This window comes from Clytia hemisphaerica, unplaced genomic scaffold, assembly GCF_902728285.1.
Source record: "Clytia hemisphaerica strain Z4C2 unplaced genomic scaffold, Clytia hemisphaerica genome assembly, whole genome shotgun sequence".
Lineage (NCBI taxonomy): Eukaryota > Metazoa > Cnidaria > Hydrozoa > Leptothecata > Clytiidae > Clytia > Clytia hemisphaerica.
This window is the reverse complement of record NW_027103805.1, coordinates 352,699-378,560: the sequence shown is the minus strand read 5'-3', so window position 1 is coordinate 378,560 and position 25,862 is coordinate 352,699. Positions and strand designations below refer to the sequence as shown.

The following is a 25,862-nucleotide window of genomic DNA, read 5'->3' as shown; positions in this document are numbered from 1 at the left end:
AGTTTATCATATGATATAACATTTGGAATTTTATTTCCTTTAAATATTGCTCTTGAGTTGGCGTTCCGCATACTTTGGTACTTTCTTTTTCCCATTACATTCTTACTGTAATAGTTGTTCAGGGAACGTTTGCCATTATCTGAAGAGGTATAATATTCTTTCCTCCATTGTTTCACACTCTGAAGAGTTAATCTTTTAGCTAATCTAGGTTGTTTCAAGATAGCTTTAGCTAGAGTTTCATTTTCAACTTTCGCAGTCAACGTATCAAACATTCCAAGAATAACAGGTTCATTTTTGGCTCCGTGTATCAATTTACAGACTTGAAATGTTTCTTTGCGTCGTTCATATTTAGATCTGAGAGGAAGGAGTGGGGAGGTTGGTTTCAATTATTTTTGGACGAAGTTAATTTGGAGAAAGAAAATGCAGTTTTTGAGAGATTTTTGATTGGTTTTCTTTACAACGATTTGAGAGATCACCTGCTTGCTGATTGAGTAATTGAAGGTTGATTTTTTTATGAGCTATTTTCCGTCTGGCATTGTTGATTTTACCTGCCAGGATTGATAGTTCAACTTTTTTTTGTTGTAATTCAATTGATTTTTCCTTTAATAAACCTACTGCTTCCTCAATTTCTCTATTTTTTTCATCACGTCTCACTGATAGCGAAGAAAGTTCCTTTTTTTTCTTTGCATTCTCACCGATAAAAAGATTTTGCGGAGTCAATTTACGTTTCGGCATTGGTAATTAAAAAATCAAAAAAAGTCAAATGGAAAAGCTAATAATTACAAATTGTTCCATACTGATTTGTCTAACTGAAGCTTCCCTCGATCTTTAACAATTTGCTGCCACAGTTGTATTGAAATACGAGTGGTTTGTTTGTCTTGGTAACGTTCTTGCTTTTCCAAGTACGTGTTAATTTTGAGGTAAATGTCTCTTTCGTTGAATCAATGGCTTGCGAAAAATGATAACAAAAACAACCAAAATTGTTTTAAGTTTCTTTTCTTTTTTATTGATTTTGTAATACGTAACCGAAATGTCTCTTCCAAAGGAAATTTTGTAATTTTTGATGGCTCGGTAAAACTCCCCGTACAAAGAATTATGGATACGTCTTTCTATATCAATTTTCCACGGGTTTCGTGATCTTTCCTTCTCGGTTAGCCTCCTTACAAGAGCTTTTCTTAATTTCAACAAGGTAGAAACAGCAACGTTCTTCTTTTTTTCTTTTTTTTTTTATATGATTTGAGAAGCTACATTACACTTACGAACATATACTACTTACAAAAACAAACATAGAAAAAATAAATAGCCCATCCCCCCGCATGGCACTAAGTGATATCGCCAAGGGTACTAAGCTATTGAATAAAATAAAAAACTCAAAGGGAAAACCATCACTAAAAGGATAAACACAAATATTAAAAAATATTATAGAGCTATGTAAGAAGATCATTAAACTAAAATAAGGCACCACTTAACCTTTCAGAGTCGAGAATGAATTCAATGACAAGATTAATTATTATGTTATTTATGTTGAAAGGTAATTCTGGATCATCGTACAACAAAAGGTTGAAGAGCTTAGGAGGGCTTAGTGGATAAATATTTATGTCTTGGTTCAGAAGTTTGTTGAACAAAAGATGTCTTGCCTGAGATTAAATAGAGCAGTGCAAAAGAAAGTGTTGAGAGTTTTCGATGGAATTTGTTCTACACGGACAAAATGGATCTAAGGTGTCACGAAAACCGTGTCTAAATTTATGTTCATTGAGGTGACTAAATCCTACTTTGAAGACGATTGAGAAGGATCACACCCTGGTTGTTACGAGCTCCAAAAACAGAAGAAGGTTTGGGCCTTAGAAACTCGAGGATTGCTTTTTTGAAGGTAGATACTGAAGGCATATCTCTTATACGACCAGCCAGAATATTCCACTGTGTTATGCAGTATGGATAAAAAGAATTTCGGAAACGCTCAGTTCGAATATTAAGTTGATAAATAGGATTTCTTGTTCTCTAGAGATTACCCGGTGCCGCAAGTCTTGCTGGTAAATAGTTACGTAAATAAGAGGGGGCTAAATTGTTTAAGATTTTGTAGAAGAAGATTATCTCCTACTAAATCGACGATCAGCAAGACTCTCGAGACCAAGTTCAGAATAAAGTTTTCCCTGAGACGTTCCAAGAAAGCAGCCTGTTATAGCAAGGCAGGCATTATATTGGATGGATTCAAGCTTACGAACAAAAGTCGAATTTCCAGGATGGTCGTATATAATATCCTCATAGTCTAAATGTGGTCTAATGTAAGATTTGTATAAAGTAAGCAGAGATTTTCTTGGTACATGTTTGCAAAGTCTGTTAATGAGGCCAATACCTTTGTTGGCCTTTTTTATTTTTTCGTCTAAATGGTGACTGAATGAGAGTTTGGAATCCAAGATAAGACCTAGATGCTTCTGACATTCACTAGTTCTTATGTCAGTATTATTGAAAGATAAAACAGGAGCATTAGCTGATAAGAGCCTTTTGGAAAAGGAAACTTCCAAAGCTTGTTTTGTGGGATCAGGATTAAAATACATCTTCCATTGACTCATTTATTCTTGCAAGATCTCTGTTTAATTCCTCACTGCTCAAAAGTTGGTCAATCACTAATGAAAATGAAGACGTGTCATCAGCGAAGATTTTAGCCTTGGTCTCGAGATAGTTGGGAAGGTCGTTGATGTAGATTAGAAAAAACAAAGAACCAAGAATTGAGCCTTGACGAACTCCTGCATTGATTTGTTTCCACTCGGAAGTTTTCCCACTCAAAACAACCCTCTGATACCTACCTGATAGAAAGTTTCTCAAAAGGGAAAGTAAGGGACCAGTTACCCCATAGGATTGGAGTTTGTAAATTAAACCCTCATGCCAGACACGATCAAATGCCTTTGAGATATCAAGAAACACTCCCCTCGTGTCCGAAGGTGGATCAGTGTCAAACCCTGTAAAGATGTCATGCGTTATGGACAACAACTGAGAGACACAAGAATCGCCCTCCCGAAAACCTGACTGGCACGAAGTAAAAAGATTGTTGCTTGCAAAATACTTGTAAAGTACATCGTAAATGCACTTTTCAAATAATTTGCTAAACATTGGAAGAAGAGACACTGGTCTGTAGTTTTTAGCAATGCTTTTGTCCCTCTTTTTATAAACAGGAACAGCATTTCCTTTCTTCCACTCGGAAGGGAAGATACCTAAGTGAAATGAAAGATTGAAAATATTGCACAAAGGTTTGACTAAACATTTACCGCAAATTCTAACCATACGTGTAGAAATATCGTCCCATCCATGAGCCTTGTTTATGTTTAAAGATTTTATTAAAGACTCAATCTTAACTTCGTCAAATTCTAAGTTTTCCAACCTCAAGTCGGTAAGGAATTGTTCAGCTGGCAGAACACTGCCAGTTTCAATAAGAGAACATTGTTCGGCGAAAAAAGAATTAAGGATGCTGGCTTTCTCAGAAACATCAGATATTCCTTCCTTCGCTCATCCACATTTAGACCTCGAAAAGAAGTATCCCACTCAATGGCATTTAGAACAAGCATGATTCCCCTCTCATCAACCCTAGTAAACTTCCAAATTTTTCGTTTGTATGCTGGAGGGAAATTAACCTGAAAATTAAGTTTTACAAAGGTTATCTGGTGGTGGCAACGGGCATGGAGTGAAGGCAAAACCCCGGAGTCAAAAACAAGAGCCTCTACTCTCGAGTCCAACCCTGACCCTAACTGGTAGTGACACAATAACCGACAAATACGTCACTAAAGAACGTCACATTCCCGTCTAATCAAAAAAGTGGATCCTTCCTTTTCCTTTCGGCTTGATGCAGAACTTTCATCACCAGTGAGGAAGCGGTATGTATCTTGAAGAACAGCTAGATGGATATCAAACTTAGAGTACCTATCAAAAAACTCCTGGCGCATTGCACGTGTTGAGTAAATTGGAATGGACTTTTTGATTTCATTCAATGTTGCAATCATTTTCTCCTGGTCTCTTTCGGATGGGTCATTTGGTATCTTCCAAACAAATGTGAGATTTCCAAGAAAGTTTTTCCTTAGGTGTGTATAAACACCAATTGCAAAGTTAAGTTCTAACTTTTCATACCAGTGTTTTCTTTCATAACGATCGCCAGGATGAAAATTTAGAGTGCATAATGGTTCATAAAATGTTTCTAGTGCTTCTTGTAGGGACTTGTATTTTGGTAACACAGGCCCTGTTTTACAGTTGATTTCCCTGTATCCAAAAGACTCTTCAAAATGCTCTGTCCTGGCATGGTTTTCTGCTGTACGATTCTGCATGTCAATTAAAAAAATGTGATACTTCTTCATGGAAGATAGGAGGACTGCTAATCGTTCCCTGAATTGTTGTTGTTGTTTCTTCAACATCCAAGGCATACCCATGATAGTTGCAAGCTCTCCAATGTGGTCGTTCAGCTCAGTAGCCTTGATTTGTGGCTTTGCTTTGTGATTCTTTGTATAGTCATTGAAGCCTTGATACTTGGCAAATGGAGGAGGAATTGTCAAATATCGATCAGCAAATTTATCATGGTGACTGTCAAGAAACCAAAGTGCATTTGTTAATCTGTCCAAAACAGATTTTCCAAGTGTTTCAATACGATCTGCACTGAACCCAATCGAATAGGTTTTAAAATCTTCAAGTAGGTGATTGTAGACTTTGCTTTTGGCGGTAGTTTCACTCCTGAAAACATGAGATAAAACAGATGATTACAAATCTAATTTCAAAACTTTTTGCAAACATCCTTTTATTGACAAGAAATGGAAGCCTCTTGCTACTTCAAGAGGGACATTTTCCTCGCATCTGAAGTTCTATTCAAAGTCTTCAAAAGTTAACTTATGCCATTTTTATCTTCTATTTACTTATTTGTCAATGGGGAGTCAATGATGTGCAATCTTTCGTTACACAAAAAATCACTTTACTCCCAATTTTATGAGAACAAAGACGCTAAAAACGCTCAAAAAAAGAACAGCCAAACCTCAACAAAGATTTATTGTTTCTTATGAAAAAGAGTTTTTAAATCATTACTTTGGTTTAGGTAGATGGTCTTCTTCTCTTGCCAATTTCATCAAGAGTGTTAGTCCATCCTCAGGTTGCTTTGTCTCTTCTCCTATGTCTTTACTCATGTGTATTTCAATATTCCAGAGCTTTCTTCTGATCAAGACGGTCATAGGCATTTTGCTGTCACATACAGTCCCATCTGCAGAAAATCTTTGAATTAGCATACCTTCCAATTCACATTTTGTCTCTATTATGTGAGCAACATATTCTCCAACTGTTTCCCCTTCATTTTGACACTCAAAATAATCATCAATCTTAGTCTTTCCTTTTACAACAAATTTCAGATTGAACCATGAGTTTGCCATGCTATCTCAAGCTGCCAAGTGAGCAGTCAGAGCTCAAAAATATACAAGTTTCTCTGCAACAACTCTCACACGTGCAGAAAAAAATTTCTCTCTCTAAAATAATGGGGAAGTTCCCTGGCATTGGGGGAAGGGTCAAAAGTATCTTCACAGCTGTGTTATATCATTACGATATCTAAACCCTCTCTCTCATTCTCTTCTTTTCTGTTTAAAGCAAAGTTTTTTTATTTCTTTCCTCTTTTTTGCATGTCGGAGGAGAAAAAATAAATAAAGGTTTTTGAAATCTCTATTTTATTTTTATTTGATTTAAGCAAAGATAACATCAGCGGGCCCGTAAACCAATAAATAAAAAAGTTTTTGCCTAAGCTGCAAATAATAACCAAAAATTTTAGAAATTCATTAGTTTACCTGAGCCACGCTATTGTTCATATTCTTACGTTTTACATTTAAGATCACTGTTTTAATGTGTTTAAGTGAAAACAGTCGTTGTCTAACTTTCATTTCTCGCACTTTTAAAACAAATATGCAGAGACTACTAATAAGCCTAAGACTAATGGTAAACATTATGCTTATAAAAATAAGAGTGCAATAAACTAAGAATCGTTTTTATTAATGTTGTCCAACCGACGCCATCCGATCAAAGAGCAAAAGTACATTGTGGAAAAGTTTGTCCTTTTTTGTTTTCGAACTGTTTACTGTTTCGTATTAAAAAATAATGTTTTTGGCTGCTTTGTTCACATGCCTTCTACACTCGACTTTGAATCTGAAGCGCTTTCCGATTGCTTCACGACGCGTTCATGTAAGTCAACATACGTCGGTCTTTTTGTCGGCGAGATATAAAAAAGATAGCTACTTAATATTGTACTTGCTGTGAGCGAGGGTAGTGTAAAATCGAAAGAGTACCCGGCAGCAAATAAAATCCTATCGTGTCGTATAAAGTAGCTCACGTAGTTTTGTTGTGATGGTTCTGTGAAGCCCATTTCAATAGCCAGTTTCCTAATGAACACATCGAAGTACAGTTCCATGAAAGCCTTACATGCATTCATCTCAAGGTGAAGTAGACCTAAAAGGAAATTACGTATTTCTTTCAAACATGCTGTAACACTTCCCCCTTAATGTCACATTACAAACAAACAAGTCCTAGCCGGAACATACATATAGATAAAGATACACACCTGGTATCAGGACTATCCAATCAAATTCCCTTTCGTAGTCAACGCTGTCATCGTAACATTCGTGTGCCTGTAAATGGTAGAACATGAATAGTTTGATAGCAATTTCGATTTCTAGAAACTAGAATCTCCGATTAAGTCTGCTTATACCAATTCCTGACTGAACAAAAATACGGGCAGTAATTTCTGAAATACCTGTAATGCAGATTTTTCGCAGAAGCTCCTCTCACATTCATTGCAGTGGTGTGTGTGTGTGTGTGTGTGTGTGTGTATTGGCTTCGTCAGTTGATTCTCGCTCCGAGGAGAGTCCTCCTCGCCAGAGCGGTTGACTGTTCTGGTCGTTTCGTCAGCAAGCTAAGTCCATCGTCGACTTCCTCGCCAAAGATTTCGAAACGGGCCTCACATGTGCCCGGGCAGTCCAAAAACCAGTGTTGGAGATCGTGCTGCTGGTGGTCACAGTGAGGATATTTTGGGTCTACTTCTTCGTGAAGTTGGTGATCGTATGCAGCGAAGGCAAGGTGTTTACCACATCTAATTCGTGCCAGGTCTACCTGGTCGTGCCTCGTCTTCACTGCTTTCTCTTTTGACATTGAATATTTTGAATAGACTTCTTTCAGCCAAGGGCGTTCCGGGTCCCCGTCTTTGATATTGGATTTTATTATTGTGCGGGCACACTTCATGCTGGTTGTCTGGTGGACGCCTTCTAGCTTTGTCGCTTCTTTTGCAGCTTTGTCAGCTGCCTCGTTCCCCGGTATGTTACTGTGTCCGGGCAGCCATTGAATTGTGATTTTTGCCTTCGTTTGGCTCAAACGTTGTATGATGGCATCTACCTCTCTGTTGTTGTGTTGGAGAGCTTGGCATAGGGATTGACTATCGGTCGCAATCACGATCGAATCATCGTCTTCTGTATTTACTGCAATCCACTCTGCTGCTCGTTCCATGGCACGGTCTTCTTCTTCATATGAGCTCGTGAACTTCGCCCCTTTGGTCTTTATGATGGTGACAGGTGTTATTTCAGCAGGGTCATCTGTTGTCACCACTAATCCTGCTCCTCCATCAGTTGTTCCCGCCATAGCAGACCCGTCTGTATAGATGGTATATGTTGGGTTGAGGGAACGTAATTGCGTCAAGGTTGCTTCAAGGATTTGATCCTGATTTGCATGTTTATTATTGATGCCAGGTAGTGAGCTGAATACTTCGATGTTTGGATTTGATAACCAAGGTGGGTGGGTGAAGTAGTCTAGAGGTTTTCTGTTCTCAATGTCGTCCAGGTCTGGGAGTCTGGTTAGCAGATCCCTTGCAGTCGTCCCCCAGCTCGTTCTTTTGATTCGTTTGGAACGATTTGTTTGCTCATACGCGAGTCGTCGTGGGTGATCGTGGGGGAGTCTGAGTGTCTTTTCTGCTGCGATGATGGTATTTCGTTCGAATTGGGTTTTCAGGCTTTGTTCCCCAGATTCTAGGAGGAGTGCTTCACATGGTGTGTTGAGTGTCTGGCCCGTTATTTTTCTTAATGCGCGGTATTGGACCCTATCTAGGTTTTTGATTTGGGTAGCGGAGAGACATGGCTGCCATGCGAATCCTGCATAGTTGATGATGGGTTTGACGTTGGCGGTGTATATCTGTTTCAGGTAGTTTTTCTTCCACCCCCACTTTGTATTGGAAAGGTAGGAGATCGTTCTCAGTTTTGGTGCGGCTCTTTCTTCAATGCTTGCTACATGTGGGCCAAAGCTTAAGGATCTGTCTAGTATCACTCCCAAGAGACGGGGGGTTGGGTTGTATTTGATTGGTTTATCATCTATTTTGATAGCGGGTGTCCATTTTTCGGCCGTTTCTCTCGTTGAATTTGAGAAAAAGCTCGACTCGCTTTTATCGGAATTGAGGGCGATTTTCCACTCATTGGACCATCTAGCTACGACATCTACCGATCTTTGACATATTTCCTCAGCTTCCTTTAGGGTGTTTGCTGTTGCCAGTAGCGTTATGTCGTCGGCGAATAGTGGCATTGCAGTGGTAGGTATTGTTTATTAGTTCGAGAATGATTGGGTAGATAAGTGCATCAACCTCAATGAATTGCCATTCATGTGTTCCATTTTATACCGCCGTATTCCTGAAGGTGAGAAATGCCGTAGTGTGTGTATACCGATTAACAGTGATGTAAAAGGAAAAGAGTATATTTAGTCCGGGAGCCAAACCCAAAAAATGCCCATTTTGGGAAGCTCTGAATAGCAATATAGTGGAATCTCAAAGCAAAAACTGACAAAATTACGTCAAATAAATGTTATCATTTGGCCGTAACTTAAGTTTTAAATCCGTCATTATTTTGTGTAGTTGTCAACAAAAGTACTAAGAAATGACTGAAGGGTATATAACTGGTTTCCATATCAAAGTTTCATTAATTTGAGGCTACCATACAATAAAAACATCCAAATTCAGGCAACAACTACCAAGAAGTGGTGTATTTACTCCCTGATTTGCCCACAGTGACCCTGAATACAAACAATGAAAACCACAAATAACTTTCCCATTGCTCCTACTACACAGTATTTCCCCAACTAATCCGATTGTAGATGCTCAAATAATAGGGTGCAAGAACTCGCAAGACCTTTAAAAATAACAGGCTAAACGGACTTTCAGCTCCAAAAATTTTCTCTAATTCAAATTTGTATCTACCAACGCGGATTTCTTTTCGAATTAAACAAAAAATCTCAACCATAAATTCGAATCGAGAATAAAAACAATGATCACATTTAGCGTGAAAATTCTCTAAATATTACATACAGAAATAAATAAGATCAATCAAATTGACTAGAGGTGGAAATATTTAGGTATCACTGAAGCTTCTACACATGTCCCTTTCTCTAAAATCATTCATCATGTCATGACAATCTGGACTAAGTCGTTTTAGCATAAACTGACATATCAAATGGTCTCAATATTGTGAGATCGTTCAATGTCCGAACTCTGCTCAAGGGAACGTATGAGAAACTGATGTCAACATTTTTCATCCCTTTTGAAGGAAAAAGGTCGACCACAACTTTTGAAAGTGTTTGCCCTTGACTCTTACGCGCTGTACAGGCAAACGCAGGAACAAGAGGAAAATGAACCCGCTTCACGTTGACTTTTTTTTCCAGAATTGGACTGTAAAAGATCCGTTCAAAGTAAAAATGGGAACATGATTTCTTGGTAATCCATCCAGTGGTTCAATACAGACATCTTTAAAATCGATGATAATGAACGATAGCTGTTGATCCAAACGGGTGATTCCAGTATTTTCTTCAGGTGGATTTTGTATGGGAATCGATCTCACGATACCAGTCGTCCCATTCGTCAAACCCAGTTCTGTCGAAATGAATAACGGCAATTCATTCAAAAGGCCGTCTGTTTTTGTAGTTGGTAGAGCCTTCATTATTTCTAATTCATTTTTAGATAAGGAACCTTTGATCTTATCCGTTGCCACTGAAACGAACACATTTTGGGAATTCGAATGATGTTTTGTAAATAAAAGATTTATTTCCTGAACAAGTTTATTCCCAGGTACGATGATTGGATCACTTGACGTTTGATTTAGAGCACCTCCCAAAATTCTTGTTGACAAAATCAAGTGGTCGGCCTCGGAGCAATTACCTTAAAGATTGAGATGGACAGTTTCTAATTAGACAATGAATACTTGTTTTTCAAACCGTAAATGCAACGAAATGTAAATTTTCTCGTTTTTGATTTAAAAAGACCTTGTTAAAATGACTCTTACCCTCTCTAAGACGATTAAGTACATCTTGGTAAACATGATCTGTCACATGCATTTGTTCATCGAGTAGCATAATGTGGGTGAGCTGCTTCCATATAGAACGTCCAAGTTGCTTTTGAACGTCAGATTCCTTAGTTGATGGTTCCAATGTATCTTTGTTGTAGCTGTAATATAGTGGTGTATCTAATACAGGCGGGAGGCGGGAATTGGGTAAAATCGCCAAAACAGAAAATGTCAACGCCACCAAAAGGAACACTTGGGTCATTATGTTTTGCACAGGTAATGTTACGACTCAACTTTGCTAGTAATCGACAGCCAACCATTGATATTTCGTCTAGTAAAACAGTGTTAACACCATTCCATTTCTTCTCGAGTGTTGAAATGTTGGAATTTCTTAGTCCAGCAAGGGTCGTTATGGTATTGCCACCGATATGTTTTGCTGCCGTCCCAGTAAAAGCACAAAGGCGTAGACGAACACGTAAATTGATTCTGTCGTGAAAATCCACGACAGCCTTTATCACTTGACTTTTTCCTGTACCTCCAGGCCCACCGATGTAAACAATCTTTTGTTCAGTGTCTTCATCTCTTTTCCGCTTAAGAACATTTTCGATAATCAGCCTAAATGCAACAGTCTGTTTTCGGTTTAAGGAAAATTCGTCAATTACGCTTTCAGCGATGGTTTCCAAATTTGCGTCATCAAAGGTTTCTTGAGAAATAGCAATGCCAACATCTTCCATCAAGTTATTAGTTTCATTTCCGTTAAACTCGGTACGTTCTTGCCATTCTTGCATACTGTTGGTTTCACACGAATACATTTGTTCAAGTTTAGACGTGTTCTGCTCTCGAATATCTAATTTCCATTGACTTTGTTGTGACAATGTTGTTGATGAAAAATCTCTTTGACAATCTCCTTGAGAAACTATTGAAGGGTTTGCATGTAACCACCCACTTGACTGAATGATATCAAGAGCCTGGGAAGTAGCGGAATCGAGATCTTTTTGGTTAACTTCAACCAGGTCATCCATCGTCTTTATCACTTGCTTCAATTGAGAAGTCGACATCTTCCTCCATTGGATGTTCTTCGTTATCCTTGTTTCCGTTTTGTAGGTTATCTTCTTTTTCTTTTAAACCAACATGCATTTCTTTGATGTTGTTAATGAAAAGTGAATAGCTGTCAAAATTTGTATTCAGAAAATAGTCTTCCCATGATATACCATTGTACAGGTCAGTGAATTCAACGAACGGTTTGAACAACAAAAGCATGCAAATGTGGAACTTCTCTGGATTACTTTCTTCACTTGGCGGCAAAAGTGATAACGAAGGAACAATTGAATCAGTTCTTGTCACTTGTACATGTGTCTCAGATTGCGGATGAGAAGGTGCAAAAAGATGTCTTGGTTGGGGTTTCCTTCCTCGTCTCTTTGGGCCATGATTTTCCAGCTTTCTTCGTTCATTAGATGATAAAGTGGTCTTATAAACTTTGGAGAAATATTCATAAAGCGGCATACATGACAATTCATCCCCTCTATTTAGATAATCAACCATTTGATTCACTAAGACCAAACCATTATTACCGCTCAGAATCGAATAGCTTGCAGTTTCATTTCCCTCATCATCAACGACATCAGTCAGAATGTCATCATCTAGTGCATCATACTTCTTCATTTCATCATGGATCCAGGCCAAACAAGAATGTAGATTGAGGCGGATGAACGAGTGCGATGTTTTCTTATCTGTGTGACCAAGGAGAAAATGAGAAACATGCGATCCTGATATCTCCGTTTCGGTCGTAATTCTGTTGAGACATTTTGTGATCAATGCTTTTGACCTTTCAACAACGCTCGAGTTGGTGTTTGAAGCTTGTACAACCTTTTTCGAGGCGGCAATCAGAGGAAGCATTTGGTGGGTAGAAAGTTGGGATTTTGTGGCGTAGTCTGTCATGTAGAACACACATGATTTCCCATCTTTTCCGCTGGGTATGAATTTTATATCATGGTTGCTTCTTATTGACGTCATGAGGATAGGGTTAAAGTTGTTGATGATGGTATTTGTTCTTTTCAGTAGTATTTCATCTTCGGTTATAACTGTCTCGGGTTGCAGTTCGCGTGGAAAACCGAATCTACACTCACGAGCTTTCCTATATTTGTAACAGGTAAACGAATGTCTGTGAGTGTTAGCCACTTTAACCAATTTGTTAACGTCGTCAGCAAGTTCTTTTTCAAAGTTGTCAGAAGATGGATCTGTTGGACGCTTCGTCGATATTTCTGATACATCAACATCTGGTATTGTTTCAACATCATTGCCAATATAGCCCTGTTTGATTGTGGCTTCTAAGTATTTGATAAGGTTTTCTTTGAATGTTTCACTTTTAAGATCTGCTTCAAGATCGGAAATGGCTCTGAAACCCTTTAACCACACAAGCATATGAATGTGTAAAGTACCAGTGCCTTGTTCTTCAATACACCCATAAAATGCTGAAGGATGCCCAAAGACCCCTCCTGCAGACTGATTATAGCCAAGAAGGTGAGTTGTAAAAGAGTCAATCATTGAGTTGAAAAATCGTGCAGCTGCTACTGGATCTTTTGCCACGATCTTTGCTCGATCAACTGCTGCTGGTAAATCAGAAAGGGTTAGACTCTCAAGATTGATATTGTGACCAGCGAAACGTAGAAAGATAGGAGAGTGTACCACTGCTGGACTAATAGTTATCCATAAAGGAGGGGTACCAAATTTAACCATGAGACCGAAGATTTCTCGTCTATATCCTTGTTTGCAATACGGTGATCCTCTTATATTTGCACCAGCTGATGTCAGAGTTCTCATTAGCGTCCGGAGGTTTGGGTCAGTTATCGAGTTTGTTTTCCCCACTGATTGCACGACTTGAACCAAGTCCTGATGAGAAACTTTATCAATATCCAATGCAGAGGAATGGAAGGTAGGTCTGCGTACCAATAGGGAAGTATGAAGCGAAACATCACGCTTTTGGAGAAGAACGTTAAAAATGTGAAAAACTTGAATGAGATATCTAAGCCAAACCTTTTATCGGCAATCGATAATAAATGACGAATGTAGGTTTTAAGACTGACGGCTGGTGTCCTTTGAAGCTCGGGCCCCCCTTTCCCGTATGGAAAAAGCCATGGATAAGCTCCCATCCAAAGAGCTGGGTTATTATAGTCTGTTACTGGAGAAGGTCCGTGTGGAATAATCAAAGCACCTTCAAGTGATTGAACAGCAGAAACCATTTGGTCTTTCGTGGAAACTGAAGAGCCGCTAACATCTATAACTCCAGATGAATCCATTACGATAACATTGTTTTGACCCGACTGATCTGGCAATACGTTTTCTGGGATATTGATGTCAGTCTGGGGAGTATAATTTGCGTGTTCTTTATCGTCGTCACCATTTGAATCTTCATGTTCCACGAGAGTGTTCAGGATCACATCCGGTATATCGTTTCTAGGTAAAACAACATTCGAGAACGCCACATTGGAATAGAGAGGATGGTTTGCAATAAGAAATGTTAAGGCGTCATAAACCTTTTCTCTTCTTACGGTTAAAGTTTTTTTCAGCATTTCTTTCGATGGTGAGCCTTTGCCAATAAAAACAACTTTCAAATGATCGGCTAAGATATTGGGATCGGCTGGTAGATTCTCAGCTATCTTTACAACATCTTGGGGGAACGTTATTGTATTTCCTCTCAATGCATTTTGCGCTGTTCCAGGTCCAGCGAAAGATCTCAGAGTGGTTACATACATCTTTGGACGATAGATCGAGATGAGTAACTTTTCTGGAAGAGTTAAACCAGTTAAAGCTGATGGCGTTTCACCAAATTGAAAATTGTTTGCAATGCTGAGGGGCGGTTTCTTGTTCTTACGCAAACAATTCAAACACGATTTACAGCAAACTACAGATCTTCCATTAATGCCACCAGCAGAGAGAATCAAGTCAAAGTTGTTATATTCAGGAAGTACTCCATCTGAAGAGTCTTGCGATAATAACTCTCTTCCAGGAATACAATCGACATCCATTTCCTCAAATTCTTTAACCATCTCCGAACATATACCACATTCAGTGAAAGTAGTGGATTCAGTTGATGTAGCTTCAATGAAGTTAGCTAATGACGAATTTACGACCTCATCCATCACGATTGGTGGAAACTTTACACTTTCTTCTGACAGATTATCCTTGAGATTTTGTCTTGACGTGGCTGTTTGTTGAGCATCTTTCTCTTGTCGTCGTATTCTTTGTTCTGGCGTTTCTTCATTTCGTGACGTGGTTGTTTGTTGAACGTCTTTCTCTTGTCGTCGTTTTCTTTGTTCTGGCATTTCTTCATTTCTTGACGTGGCTGTTTGTTGAGCATCTTTCTCTTGTCGTCGTTCTCGTTGTTCTGGCGTTTCTTCATTTCGTGACGTGGCTGTTTGTTGAGCATCTTTCTCTTGTCGTCGTTTTCTTTGTTCTGGCATTTCTTCATTTCTTGACGTGGCTGTTTGTTGAGTGTTGTTATATTGTCGTCGTTTTCGTTGTTCTGGCGTTTCTTCATTTCTTGACGTGGTTGTTTGCTGAGTGTTGTTATATTGTCGTCGTTTTCGTTTGTTCTTGGCGTTTCTTCATTTCTTGACGTGGCTGTTTGCTGAGTGTTGTTATATTGTCGTCGTTTTCGTTGTTCTGGCGTTTCTTCATTTCTTGACGTGGTTGTTTGCTGAGTGTTGTTATATTGTCGTCGTTTTCGTTGTTCTGGCGTTTCTTCATTTCTTGACGTGGCTGTTTGCTGAGCGTCTTTTTCTCGACGGCGTTTTCTTCGTTCTTGGGTCTCTTTATTTCTTGATGTGGCTGTTTGTTGGGCATCTTTTTCTAGACGTAGTTTTCGTTGTTCTGGCGTTTCTTTATTCCTCGATTTGGCTTTCCGGAGTGCATCTTGTCTTCGCTTTACTTCAATAGTGTCGTGAACCTCCTCTTCTTGCCTTGAAACGAATTGCGTCTTTTTGATTTGACTCTCAAAATAGGAGGACAAATCTTTGTTTGCCAATGAATCACCAAAACGTTGATTTTTTCGAAATATGTTGGTGACTTTTTCATGTATCTTTTCATTTTGGCTGGACGAAGAAACATCTTTGAAATTCGACCCCGATGTGAATGCTGCACTTCCATTTGATTTTTGATATAGCAACATATATGGTATCATATCACAATCTAGATCTGAAGAAAACATCTGACTTCGGGTGATGGATTGATCATTAGTTAAATACCAGGTTCCATTGCAAAATACAGATGCTGTATAATGTCCGGTGGACAAATTTCGTCCACTGTGCCAGATGATGCCTTTTAATGTCATTTCTTCGAATTGTGTCAGAGTCTGATTGATTTTCAAATTTGGAAACATCTTCCACGTTCTGCCGGTCATATTGTACTTGAAGATTTTCAACTGTATCAATAAAATATTGTTAACATCATTTAACAGGAATGCTTTCGTACAACGCCCAAGATTTCCACACCCACCATGCTCTCTCGCACATACATAATCAACTTGTGGAAACCCTTGAGGATTGAAATAGTTATCAAGCAATGACTGTATCGTTTGTTCTTCTTCAATCTCTTCAACGTCTAATGATAAATAATTACTGATCTCGTCACTTTCGATCGTTCGATTACAGCAGGTGTTGTCCTCGAGAAAAGCTTCGCATATAATCGACTGTTTTATTGAAATTTCGAAAATATCGTTTCCATCAAAACAGTGTTCCATTATGTAAGAAAAACACTCTTGGGCATCATGCTGGCTACCAAAAATATAATGTGGTAAGTTCATGTTTCGTAAATACTTTGATGTTTGCACCGTGCTCTGTGATGTTAACTTTATGAATAATTGTTTCATCTGTATTGCAATATTGTTCTTCGGTATGAGCTCATCGAAGCGTTGACGTATTTCAGGTACTGCGTAGAGATTTTGGATGACTGCATTAAAAAAGCACACATTGACTCCTTCATTCATTAATGGACACGGAACATTGGTTGATATTGACGAATTAATTGGTGTGGTTGAATTTGCAGGTGGGAAGGATAGCTCTCTCTTGCTTTGTGCCATTTCCTTGAGCCTCAAAAAGTTTGCCTTCCGTTTTTTACTTGGGGTAACCATGGCATAAATCTAAAATAAATTTAAAATGCATTTAAGATTAATCTAAAGAAAATGAAGGATTGAAAATTCAATTAATAAAACGCATACTACACATTAAACATTAACACTATTTGAACTTCTTACACAAATGCCTAACTTGACTTACTATATATGTACAGGGAATCAACCGGAAAAACTGAAATGAGCAACACCGCAACAATCTTTTCTGCAAAATACCAATTAATCTGACTACAGGATCAATCCTACAAAAGAATTAAAGAAAAATAAAGACAATGATGATAAAGATGCTATCGTTTTTTCCTGAAAATAAATGAACAACATCAACACTATTAGCATCGGAAAACTGAAATGAGCACTTTTTACACATCGACTTACTATATATATGGAATCAACCGGAAAAACTGAAATGAGTAACACAGCAACAATCTGTTCTGCAATGCAAAATACCAATTAATCTGACTACAGGATCAATCCTACAAAAGAAATAAAGAAAGATAAAGACAATGATGATAAAGATGCTATCGTATTTTCCTGATGATAAATGAACAACATCAACACTATTAGCATCGGAAAACTGAAATGAGCACTATTTACACATCAACTTACTATATATATGGAATCAACCGAAAAACTGAAATGAGTAACACAGCAACAATCTGTTCTGCAAAATACCAATTAATCTGACTACAGGATCAATCCTACAAAAGAAATAAAGAAAGATAAAGACAATGATGATAAAGATGCTATCGTATTTTCCTGATGATAAATGAACAACATCAACACTATTAGCATCGGAAAACTGAAATGAGCACTATTTACACATCGACTTACTATATATATGGAATCAACCGGAAAAACTGAAATGAGTAACACAGCAACAATCTGTTCTGCAAAATACCAATTAATCTGACTACAGGATCAATCCTACAAAAGAAATAAAGAAAGATAAAGACAATGATGATAAAGATGCTAGTGTTTATTCCTGAAAATAAATGAACAACATCAACACTATTAGGACTTTTAACACGAATGCCAAAAATGCCAATTGAATGACTTCATAAAATGAAACAATTTCAACTTACTTACTGTACACAATCTCAAGAATTATTTTCTCTTTTTCTTCATGAACAGTCTAATCTATTATTGAATTATTTTTAGTCTGAATCTCTGAAAGTAAATAAATTGAATATGTGTAAAACATAAACATAATTAAAACAAGACCTTCATTTAGTAGCTTAATGGGAGAAAAAGAAAACAAAAGGAACAGGAAGTGAAAAATAAAAATAAAACTTTGTTGTCCTAACCATTTAAAATAAAATCAGCAGTGAATACACTAATGTAATATACTATTGAAAGCAAATGCAACAAAATAATCATTATTCACCTTGAAACTGAAAACTGAAAACGAAACAAGCGAAATTGCAAATCTTCAAAACTGAGTTAATTCCAAACTGAAAATATTTCAGATCACCTTAAACTCAAAACTAAAAACGAAACAAGAGATATAATAATAAAAATTGCAAATCTTCAAAGCTGAGTTAATTCCAAACTGAAAATATTTGAGATCATCTTCAAACTTAAACTGAAAAGGAAACAAGAAACAATGTGAACTAAGATAAGAAAACAAAGAGAAAAAACGATAACGTGCCAACCGTGATTTAGAAAGTCCGGTTTTTAAAAGCTGAAAAAAATATTTGAGTTATAGTAAAGTAACTGACCGAAGTAAAACAAAAATAACGCTAGAAAATACTATTATGACTTTCTAAATCACGGCGATATCTTCTTCTAAAAGAGAAATTCCCTCTTCATCCAAGACATCGTTAATTGAAAGATTTTGTTGCTGTTGTTTTAACTCAAACATGAGTTTTTTGTTGGCAGCACGAAGCTGCCTATTCTCTTTTTCGAGAAGGTCCAAGTCCTCGAGTATCGAGGAGACTTTTATACAAACGTTTCTTATGGTATTATTTATAGACAATGCTTTACTCTCGATTTTGTTCGGGGTATGAATGGGTCTTTTGTTTGGGGTAGCAGCAACTTTGTTGGGAGTTTTCGGGGCGATTGCTGGAACGTTATCAGGGGCGATTGCTGGAGCATTATCAGGGGCGATTGCTGGAACATTATCAGGGGCGATTGCTGGAAGATTATCAGGGGCGATTGCTGGAACATTATCAGGGGCGATTGCTGGAACATTGTCAGGAGCGATTTTTTTTGCATTTGAATATTGTGGTGCATTTGAACGTTTGCGTTTTGCCATATTTATGTTATTTGTAATTTTATATATAATTTATTATATTTAGCTGAAAGAAATAAAGTTGTAGAATTGAACTATAGTGGAAAAAACTCCCACATATTGACCTAAGGAACAAGTGTGCAAAATTTCAGCCAAATCGAACAATTTTTGAAGTCTCCAGGCTGCCCTAAAGTTTTAGCATCGTTTTGGCGAAAAACTCGTCCCCAAGCCCCAAAAATCAAAATTTTCAAAAAAAGAAAAAAACAACCCCCATATATTCACCCAAGGAACAAGTGTGCAAAACTTCAGCCAAATCCAAGCATTTTTGAAGTCTCCAGGCTGCCCTAAAGTTTTAGTCTCGTTTTGGCGAAAAACTCGTCCTCAGGCCCCAAAAATCTAAATTTAAAAAAAATGAAAAAAACACCGCTAGATATTCACCAAAGGAACAAGTGTGCAAAATTTCAGCCAAATCCAAGCATTTTTGAAGTCTCCAGGCTGCCCTAAAGTTTTAGCCTCGTTTTGGCGAAAAACTCGTCCCCAGGCCCCAAAAATCAAAATTTTCAAAAAAAGAAAAAAACACCCCTAGATATTCACCCAAGGAACAAGTGTGCAAAATTTCAGCCAAATCCAAGCATTTTGAAGAAGTCTCCAGGCTGCCCTAAAGTTTTAGCCTCGTTTTGGCGAAAAAACTCGTCCCCAGGCCCCAAAAAATCAAAATTTTTCAAAAAAGAAAAAAAAAAAACGCCCCCAGATATTCACCCAAGGAACAAGTGTGCAAAAGTTCAGCCAAATCCAAGCATTTTTGAAGTCTCCAGGCTGCCCTAAAGTTTTAGCCTCGTTTTGTCGAAAAACTCGTCCCCCCCGGCCCCAAAATCAAAATTTTTCAAAAAAAGAAAAAAACACCCCCAGATATTCACCCAAGGAACAAGTGTGCAAAATTTCAGCCAAATCCAAGCATTTTTGAAGTCTCCAGGCTGCCCTAAAGTTTTTGTGACAGACAGACAGACACACACACACACACACCATAGCACACGAAAAGTCCATAGTGAGGACCTCATTCGCAACCCGTTAAAGTGAGGACCTACACAAAAAAGTCTATATCTTTAAATTAATGCAACCCACGGTAATAAAATTTTAGGTGGGGTTAGAGTAGACACTAATACGTAAAACAGCCCTAATAACACACCCCTATCTTTTAATTCAAAAATCCGTTATACCAAGGACCTGTGTCTATTTTTTCGTTTATAAGTACCCGTTAAAGTGAGGACTTCCCGGATTTCAGAAAATTCGTGTGTACAAACATGCAATCTGAGGACTTGAGTAAATGTTAATTATTAGTGACAGTCTGATTTGGTGTAAATGGAGGGTTGAGCACGAGTTTGTTGCGATTGTAGTCAAGTAATTTTTAGAGATTTTAAATCAAACTTCTTAAAGGATATTTGTGGGGTTTTTCCACTAGTCAGGAAGCATTTTCATCCTCAGGGCATAAGTCACTGTCTGGTAAAGAATAAACATCAATCTTTAGAGATTTCTCTTTCATAATACGGCAGGGACATTATGCTTCAATAAACTTAAAAAAAAATCTTTTGTGCGAATTAATCAGACATTAATCTGAAATTGCACCGCTAAGGCTCGATGAGAGAGGAGGTGCTCTCTGCAAGGGTCTAAAATTTAAGGAAATACGAAATTTATGGTAAACTTCAAAAAGTTTGTCCTTAGCAAGGCAAATATTATCGAAAAATTACACCAGGCGAGCCCATAATGATAGATTTTTAGACAATTCTTTCCTGATCTAACAAGTGATACTTTTATGGGTAGGTCCATAAAAGTCCTGGTTAAACATTTAACTCATATATAATTGATATCTAAGTGAGCATGACCGTTAAACAATCATTCAGAACACAAATAGTGACCATCTATTAAAATTAGTCGTTTGTTTCTTATAAAAAAAACGTTTAGAAACCAAAATTTCATGCTCTTGAAATATTCTATCTCATCGAAAAATTGAGTAATTTGGCTAAGAACATTGATGTATTTATATTTATAGTGATTCTCATAGATAAAGATGCGTTATTTGAGCTGAGAAATTCTTTTTTTACAAAAATCTGCTTGAGTCATCTTTTACCTAATTTCATGCAAAAAATCAGAAAAAAACAACGATCCAATATTTATAAGTCCAAAAAACCCTTTTTTAGCCGTTTTTTAGCTGAAATTTACCCAAAAAAAATTTCCAAAAATCGAGCTCCGCCACATTGGGCTTTTCCAGAAAAAAATCGTTCATGGGGGGTGGAGGATATATTATTTTTTCTGTGATCTACCCCTGGACATTTCGATTTTTCACCCCCTGGACACGTGTTTTACCCTGGACAAGCATCAAATTGACCCCCTGGACACAAAAATTTACCCCTGGACATCGCAGATTTACCCCATGGACATGGCAGTTTTTCAGGGTTTTTTCAATACCCCTGGACAATATATCCTCCACCCCCATGAATGGTTTTTTTCTGGAAGAGCCCATTCGAGGGTTTATAGTTATGCATCTTTGTGCAAAAAATCATAAAGAATGAAAGAGCTGATGTCGAGAAGAGCTAATACCTAAGCATAGAGGTATAAAGAAAGACAGGAGATGAATTTGTCGGTAATTGGTCGTTAAAGTCTTTTGATTTCTTTTATGTAATAAATCAAAAGAAATTCTAGGCTCGCCCGATGAAATAGGACTTTTTAGTAGAACTCAAGTTTGCTCTGAACATTCTTACTATCAGCATCGAAGATTTCCAGCCTTCTAATATACGAGAATAAAATAAAATTTAGCTCCACGAAATAAGTTTGCGTTCAATTTTGTCATCCATTAAATTTTGTTTTGAAAAGATATTTTCTCAAGCCAGAAAATGAAAAGTTCTTTATAAGCACACACAATTTCAGACCCAATTTGTAAAAATATTAATGACATTTTGCATCGTAAAAAGTGCAATTAAATAAAAACTTGCTTCATTTGCAACCTTCTATTGGACAGAATCGATCACGTGATGTATATTTTTCCAAAATTTGGGTTAGAAAAAGTGTATTTTCCTATAGGCAGCCTCGCAGAAGGAATTTTTTTTTTTAATTAGATATTATTGTTTCTAAACATTCATCTGTTTATTTTGTATCAGGCAACCTTCATGCACTTTTCATTCGTGAGATATCGCACTTCAAATCACACATATATTTTTCAGATAACAGCATTTTATGAGCGTTTATTTATCCAGATGAAGATTAAGTGGTATCAGGCCGATCCGTAGTCAATTTGTCTAAAGATTGGTACCTTTATCTTTTGAAAACAATTCCAAAATTTGCAGTAAATAACAATTCAAATTTTCTATCAATTCAGTGGATGTCAAAAAGTGTGTCAAAATCTAGCTAAAAGCATAACACGCACTGCACACAGAGCTTTTTAAAGGAGTGCTCATTTCAATAGGAAAACAATGGTTGTTCTCTTGGGAGAAGTGCCTTCTAGAGGTAGTTGGTTATCTATTATTTTTACATCGTTGCTTACACCAATGTCAGAAACAATGAATCTCGTCCCATTTTATTTCCAACACTTAAGTTAGCCAATAAGATTTTACCTATCAACAAAAGAGCTCATTAAAAATGCACGATATATGAGATTATGAGCATGCATACCTCGTAATATTTTCAATCGTAGGGCGAGCATGGTTACAATAGCATACTTCTCCTGTTTCTTTATACCTCCATGACCTAAGTAATTGATAATGTTCTTATAAAAAAATATCGAATTTGGCCAGTTTTTCTATAAAAACACGCCAAGCAACCAAAATTTTATGTCTAAACACACATATTCTTCAAAAGTAAACTCTCATGAGCAAAAGAAACTTCTATCTCATAAAAAAAGTGAGTAATTTGCCTAAGAACATTGATGTGTGCTTATTAATAGTGATTCTTATAGATAAACATGCGTTTTTTGAGCAAACAAATTTTTTTTGCAAAAATCTGCTTAAGCCATCTTTTACCTATGACTACTTTCATGTAAAAAATCTTAGCCGTTTTTTGGTCCAAAAATTTTTTTTTCGAAAATCGGGCTCCGTCACATTTCGGCCATCACCATTTTGCACCTTTGTACCAAAAATCAAAAGATTCCGATGATTCAATCTCGAGTAAAGTTGGAAACGAACGGACGGACGGACGGACAGACGGACGGATGGACGAACAGATGTTAATTTATAGGATCTACCCCGGTGGGATGGAGGAAACTTATTATTTAAACTTTTCATTAGATTAATTGTTTTTTAACATTTTGTTTTTTAGGCGGAAAGACCCTATTTTATTTTGGGGAAGCCGATTTTATCTTTTTTTTTTAACCCTTTAAGTGCCGATGACTTAATGACTGGTCATCCAGAAACGTAAAAAGTATGCCGCAATGACTTAGAAACTGGTCACCCCGAATCTCTCTTTATTTGCCAGTTTTTTCAAAAGACTTTTTTGCATTTGCCAGAAAATAAAATAATTCAAAAAAATGTGTCTTCACTTTGTAAATCATTTTTATTGACACTTACGATTTCTTCACATACTACACCGCCTTTTCACATACAGACCGACTGGGAACCCTTCCCAATGGAAAAATTGGCCAAAATATCGTCCCCGGTGGAAAATTATTCTCCAATTTTCGTCCCCACTGAAAAAAAATTAAATAAATCAATCCTCACTGCAAAATATTAACCTTTTTTCCTATCCCCACTTAATTTTCTGAAAAAATTTCACTTTTAAAAGCAAAAATCGTGATCTGTCTTAAACGAACATTGGATTGTTAAATAGCGAGAAGAAATAGTTTTGCAACATAGGGCACGTCATAAGAAAACACCAAGAAACAGAAAGCGAACAATCAGATCAGGTTAGTAGATATTCCATTAAATTTATTTTAAAATGTATGTCACAGTCGAGCCAATAAAATAAAGATATTTAGATTCTGTTTGAAGATTCTGAAAGATAAAAGGCCCTTCAACGTCCGTTTCCCGCTTTTACATTTTATATGAAGAATTGTTCTTAAAATCTAAGCTGAAGATGAATAAAATGCGTCATCATTTTCAAAGAAAATTTTCAAATTCACAATGTCAATGTCTATCACGTGTCAAAAAAATGAAGTCATAAAAGCAGGGCCGGCGAGTCAATTTTGAAAGTGGAGGGGCCAAATAGTAAGTGTCTAAGGAGGCGCCACCATGGTTGGTTGGTTTAGCAAAAAAGTGGGGGGGGGGAGGGCATGGGCCCCCCCCCCCCCCCCCCCCCCCGTTCCGCCGGTCCTGAAAAGTCATCCGGTTCAATCCTTTCTTGTGAGAGTTGGGAAAACACTAATAGTAAAACATAAGGCCATGGTAAGGGCATCTGTAGGGTTAGGGGTAATGCTAGAAAGGTATTATAAATGGATCTGTAACATGTACGGTGTTCAAAGTTATGGTGATGGAGCAGTGAATTTTAAGAAATATATAGAGCTGGCTTGGGGAAGTGAATGAAAGTGTCAAAGCGGAAGTATGTTCCTTATTTTTTTGCAGAAAAGAGATGCTTGGATACATCACTAACATTTGCTGTTTTCTTTCAAATAGTCCTTGGACCAAATAAACATATTTACAAAGCTGATTTCAAGAGTTCCATTATCCCTGAATAATGATTCAGAGAGTTGTCCTGAGTTACTTAGAAACCACACCTTTGAAGTTTTTTCAAAATATCAAAGGCTTCCTTCAAACTTCAGAGAAAAGGGAAGTATTTTCTACTCTCGAGTCTCTAATAAACGTACAGATGAGAAAAATCAAACCAGAATTAACAGTGAGAAGCCCAAAGTAGATAAGCAGTTATAATGTTTGAAAACTGCTGCAGTTATATAATAGTAATTGACTTTATTAAGTTCCTGGGATTGAACGAGCTCGCGCCGTTCAATACATGTTTTCTGTTTTCTGTTTTTTCATATCTGGTGACCTAAACTTTCAAAAAAAAATCTAGAAAACTTCGAACAAATAGAATGTACGACATCGAAAGACCATAAGAGTAAAACCTGAGGAGCTAAATCAAGTTTCTAAAAACGTCAGTCAAATTTTCTGTGGCGTTCTTTGTGCTGATTTCATTTTTCTCATAAATTTTATTTCAACACCTGTTTCTTCATGTTTCTCCCAGGTTTTTAATCCTATTTCCCGATGGAAAAATTGGCCAAAATATCGTCCCCGGTGGAAAAATATCCTACAATTTTTGTCCCCGCTGAAAAAAAATCAAATAAATCAATCCTCACTGCAAAATATATACCATTTTTCCCATTCCCACTGAATTTTCTGACTTGAAAACAAAAGAATTAAAATCCCCATTCATAAAAAATATAAGAATATCCATCCCCATCGAGTTTCAGTTCGTTATTCTTATCCCTAACGGCGGAAAAAATCCTACCGGGTCTTTGAGAAGGGGGTCACATATTCTTTTCTTCATTTCCTGACATCCGAAATGATGGTCGGTTGTGTTTCCGCTACTTTTGCATACCAAGACCGTGGACGTTTTTTTAATGAGAACATCCAAAGTTTTTGAAGCCTTCGGATGTTCTTAATATTTTGAGTTTTAAGCCTAAAAATGTTCTTAACATGTTCTTATTTTAACCATTTTGTGAGCATTTTTGATCACTTTCCTGTGAAATCGGTTTGCATTTAGTTGGAGACGACTTTTCCATTTCTATACAACAGCGGGTTGAGAGGATATATCCCATCCATTAAAACATGCTCCATCTAACGTCCATGTGAATTATATTATTCAAAACGAGGCTGATAAAAACAACATTTGTTAAGCTAATCGTGCTTTTCTTCAGAAGACATAACAACCAAAACAAGCTCAGCCCCAGTCTTTTAATTTCCTCTTCAGAACATAAAAGAACAATCAAAGCAGACTCAGTCCCATACCTTTGAGCTAAGTAACTTTATATTTTTACAGAACCATCAAAAGGATAACAACCTATAAAATTGGACTGGAAACGAGCAGATATGAAGATCCTTTTGTTAGTTCATTGTTTACGGACGTTGGAAAAGTGTATAAAATGAGAAGAAATTAACTCTACCACACCACACATGCAAGGAGCCTTCTTGAGTGAAGACTGAAGACAAAAGAAAGACAAGCGACTTGTACTTCTTCAGGTAAACATTTTTTCATTTATAATTTTTCTTAAGGGCTCTGA

At 37.2% G+C, this 25,862-nt stretch overlaps 3 protein-coding genes across 3 annotated transcripts; all 3 read right to left on the bottom strand.

The window, feature by feature from the left end:
- Positions 1-6,843: 6,843 nt before the first annotated feature.
- Positions 6,844-8,565, bottom strand: LOC136806387 (uncharacterized). The gene has a single exon (XM_067062950.1). It carries the CDS (start codon positions 8,563-8,565, stop codon positions 6,844-6,846), a length of 1,722 nt encoding a protein of 573 aa, XP_066919051.1.
- A 1,873-nt stretch (positions 8,566-10,438) lies between these two features.
- Positions 10,439-11,122, bottom strand: LOC136806386 (uncharacterized). The gene has a single exon (XM_067062949.1). The coding sequence runs from the start codon at positions 11,120-11,122 to the stop codon at positions 10,439-10,441; it is 684 nt and encodes a 227-aa protein (XP_066919050.1).
- A 202-nt stretch (positions 11,123-11,324) lies between these two features.
- On the bottom strand, positions 11,325-14,449 carry LOC136806384 (uncharacterized). Its single transcript, XM_067062948.1, has 2 exons — positions 13,344-14,449; positions 11,325-13,248 (listed from the first exon to the last, which is right to left on the bottom strand). The coding sequence occupies exons 1-2, from the start codon at positions 14,447-14,449 to the stop codon at positions 11,325-11,327; spliced, it is 3,030 nt and encodes a 1,009-aa protein (XP_066919049.1).
- Between the last annotated feature and the right edge of the window lie 11,413 nt (positions 14,450-25,862).

Excerpts from the sequence above, each read along its gene's own strand:
- LOC136806387 (XM_067062950.1), bottom strand. The coding sequence starts at position 8,565 with ATGCCACTATTCGCCGACGACATAACGCTACTGGCAACAGCAAACACC.
- LOC136806386 (XM_067062949.1), bottom strand. The coding sequence starts at position 11,122 with ATGTATTCGTGTGAAACCAACAGTATGCAAGAATGGCAAGAACGTACC.
- LOC136806384 (XM_067062948.1), bottom strand. The coding sequence starts at position 14,449 with ATGGATGAGGTCGTAAATTCGTCATTAGCTAACTTCATTGAAGCTACA. Across the intron at positions 13,249-13,343 it reads TTATCGATTGCCGATAAAAG|ACCTACCTTCCATTCCTCTG; the intron begins GTTTGGCTTAGA and ends ATTGGTACGCAG.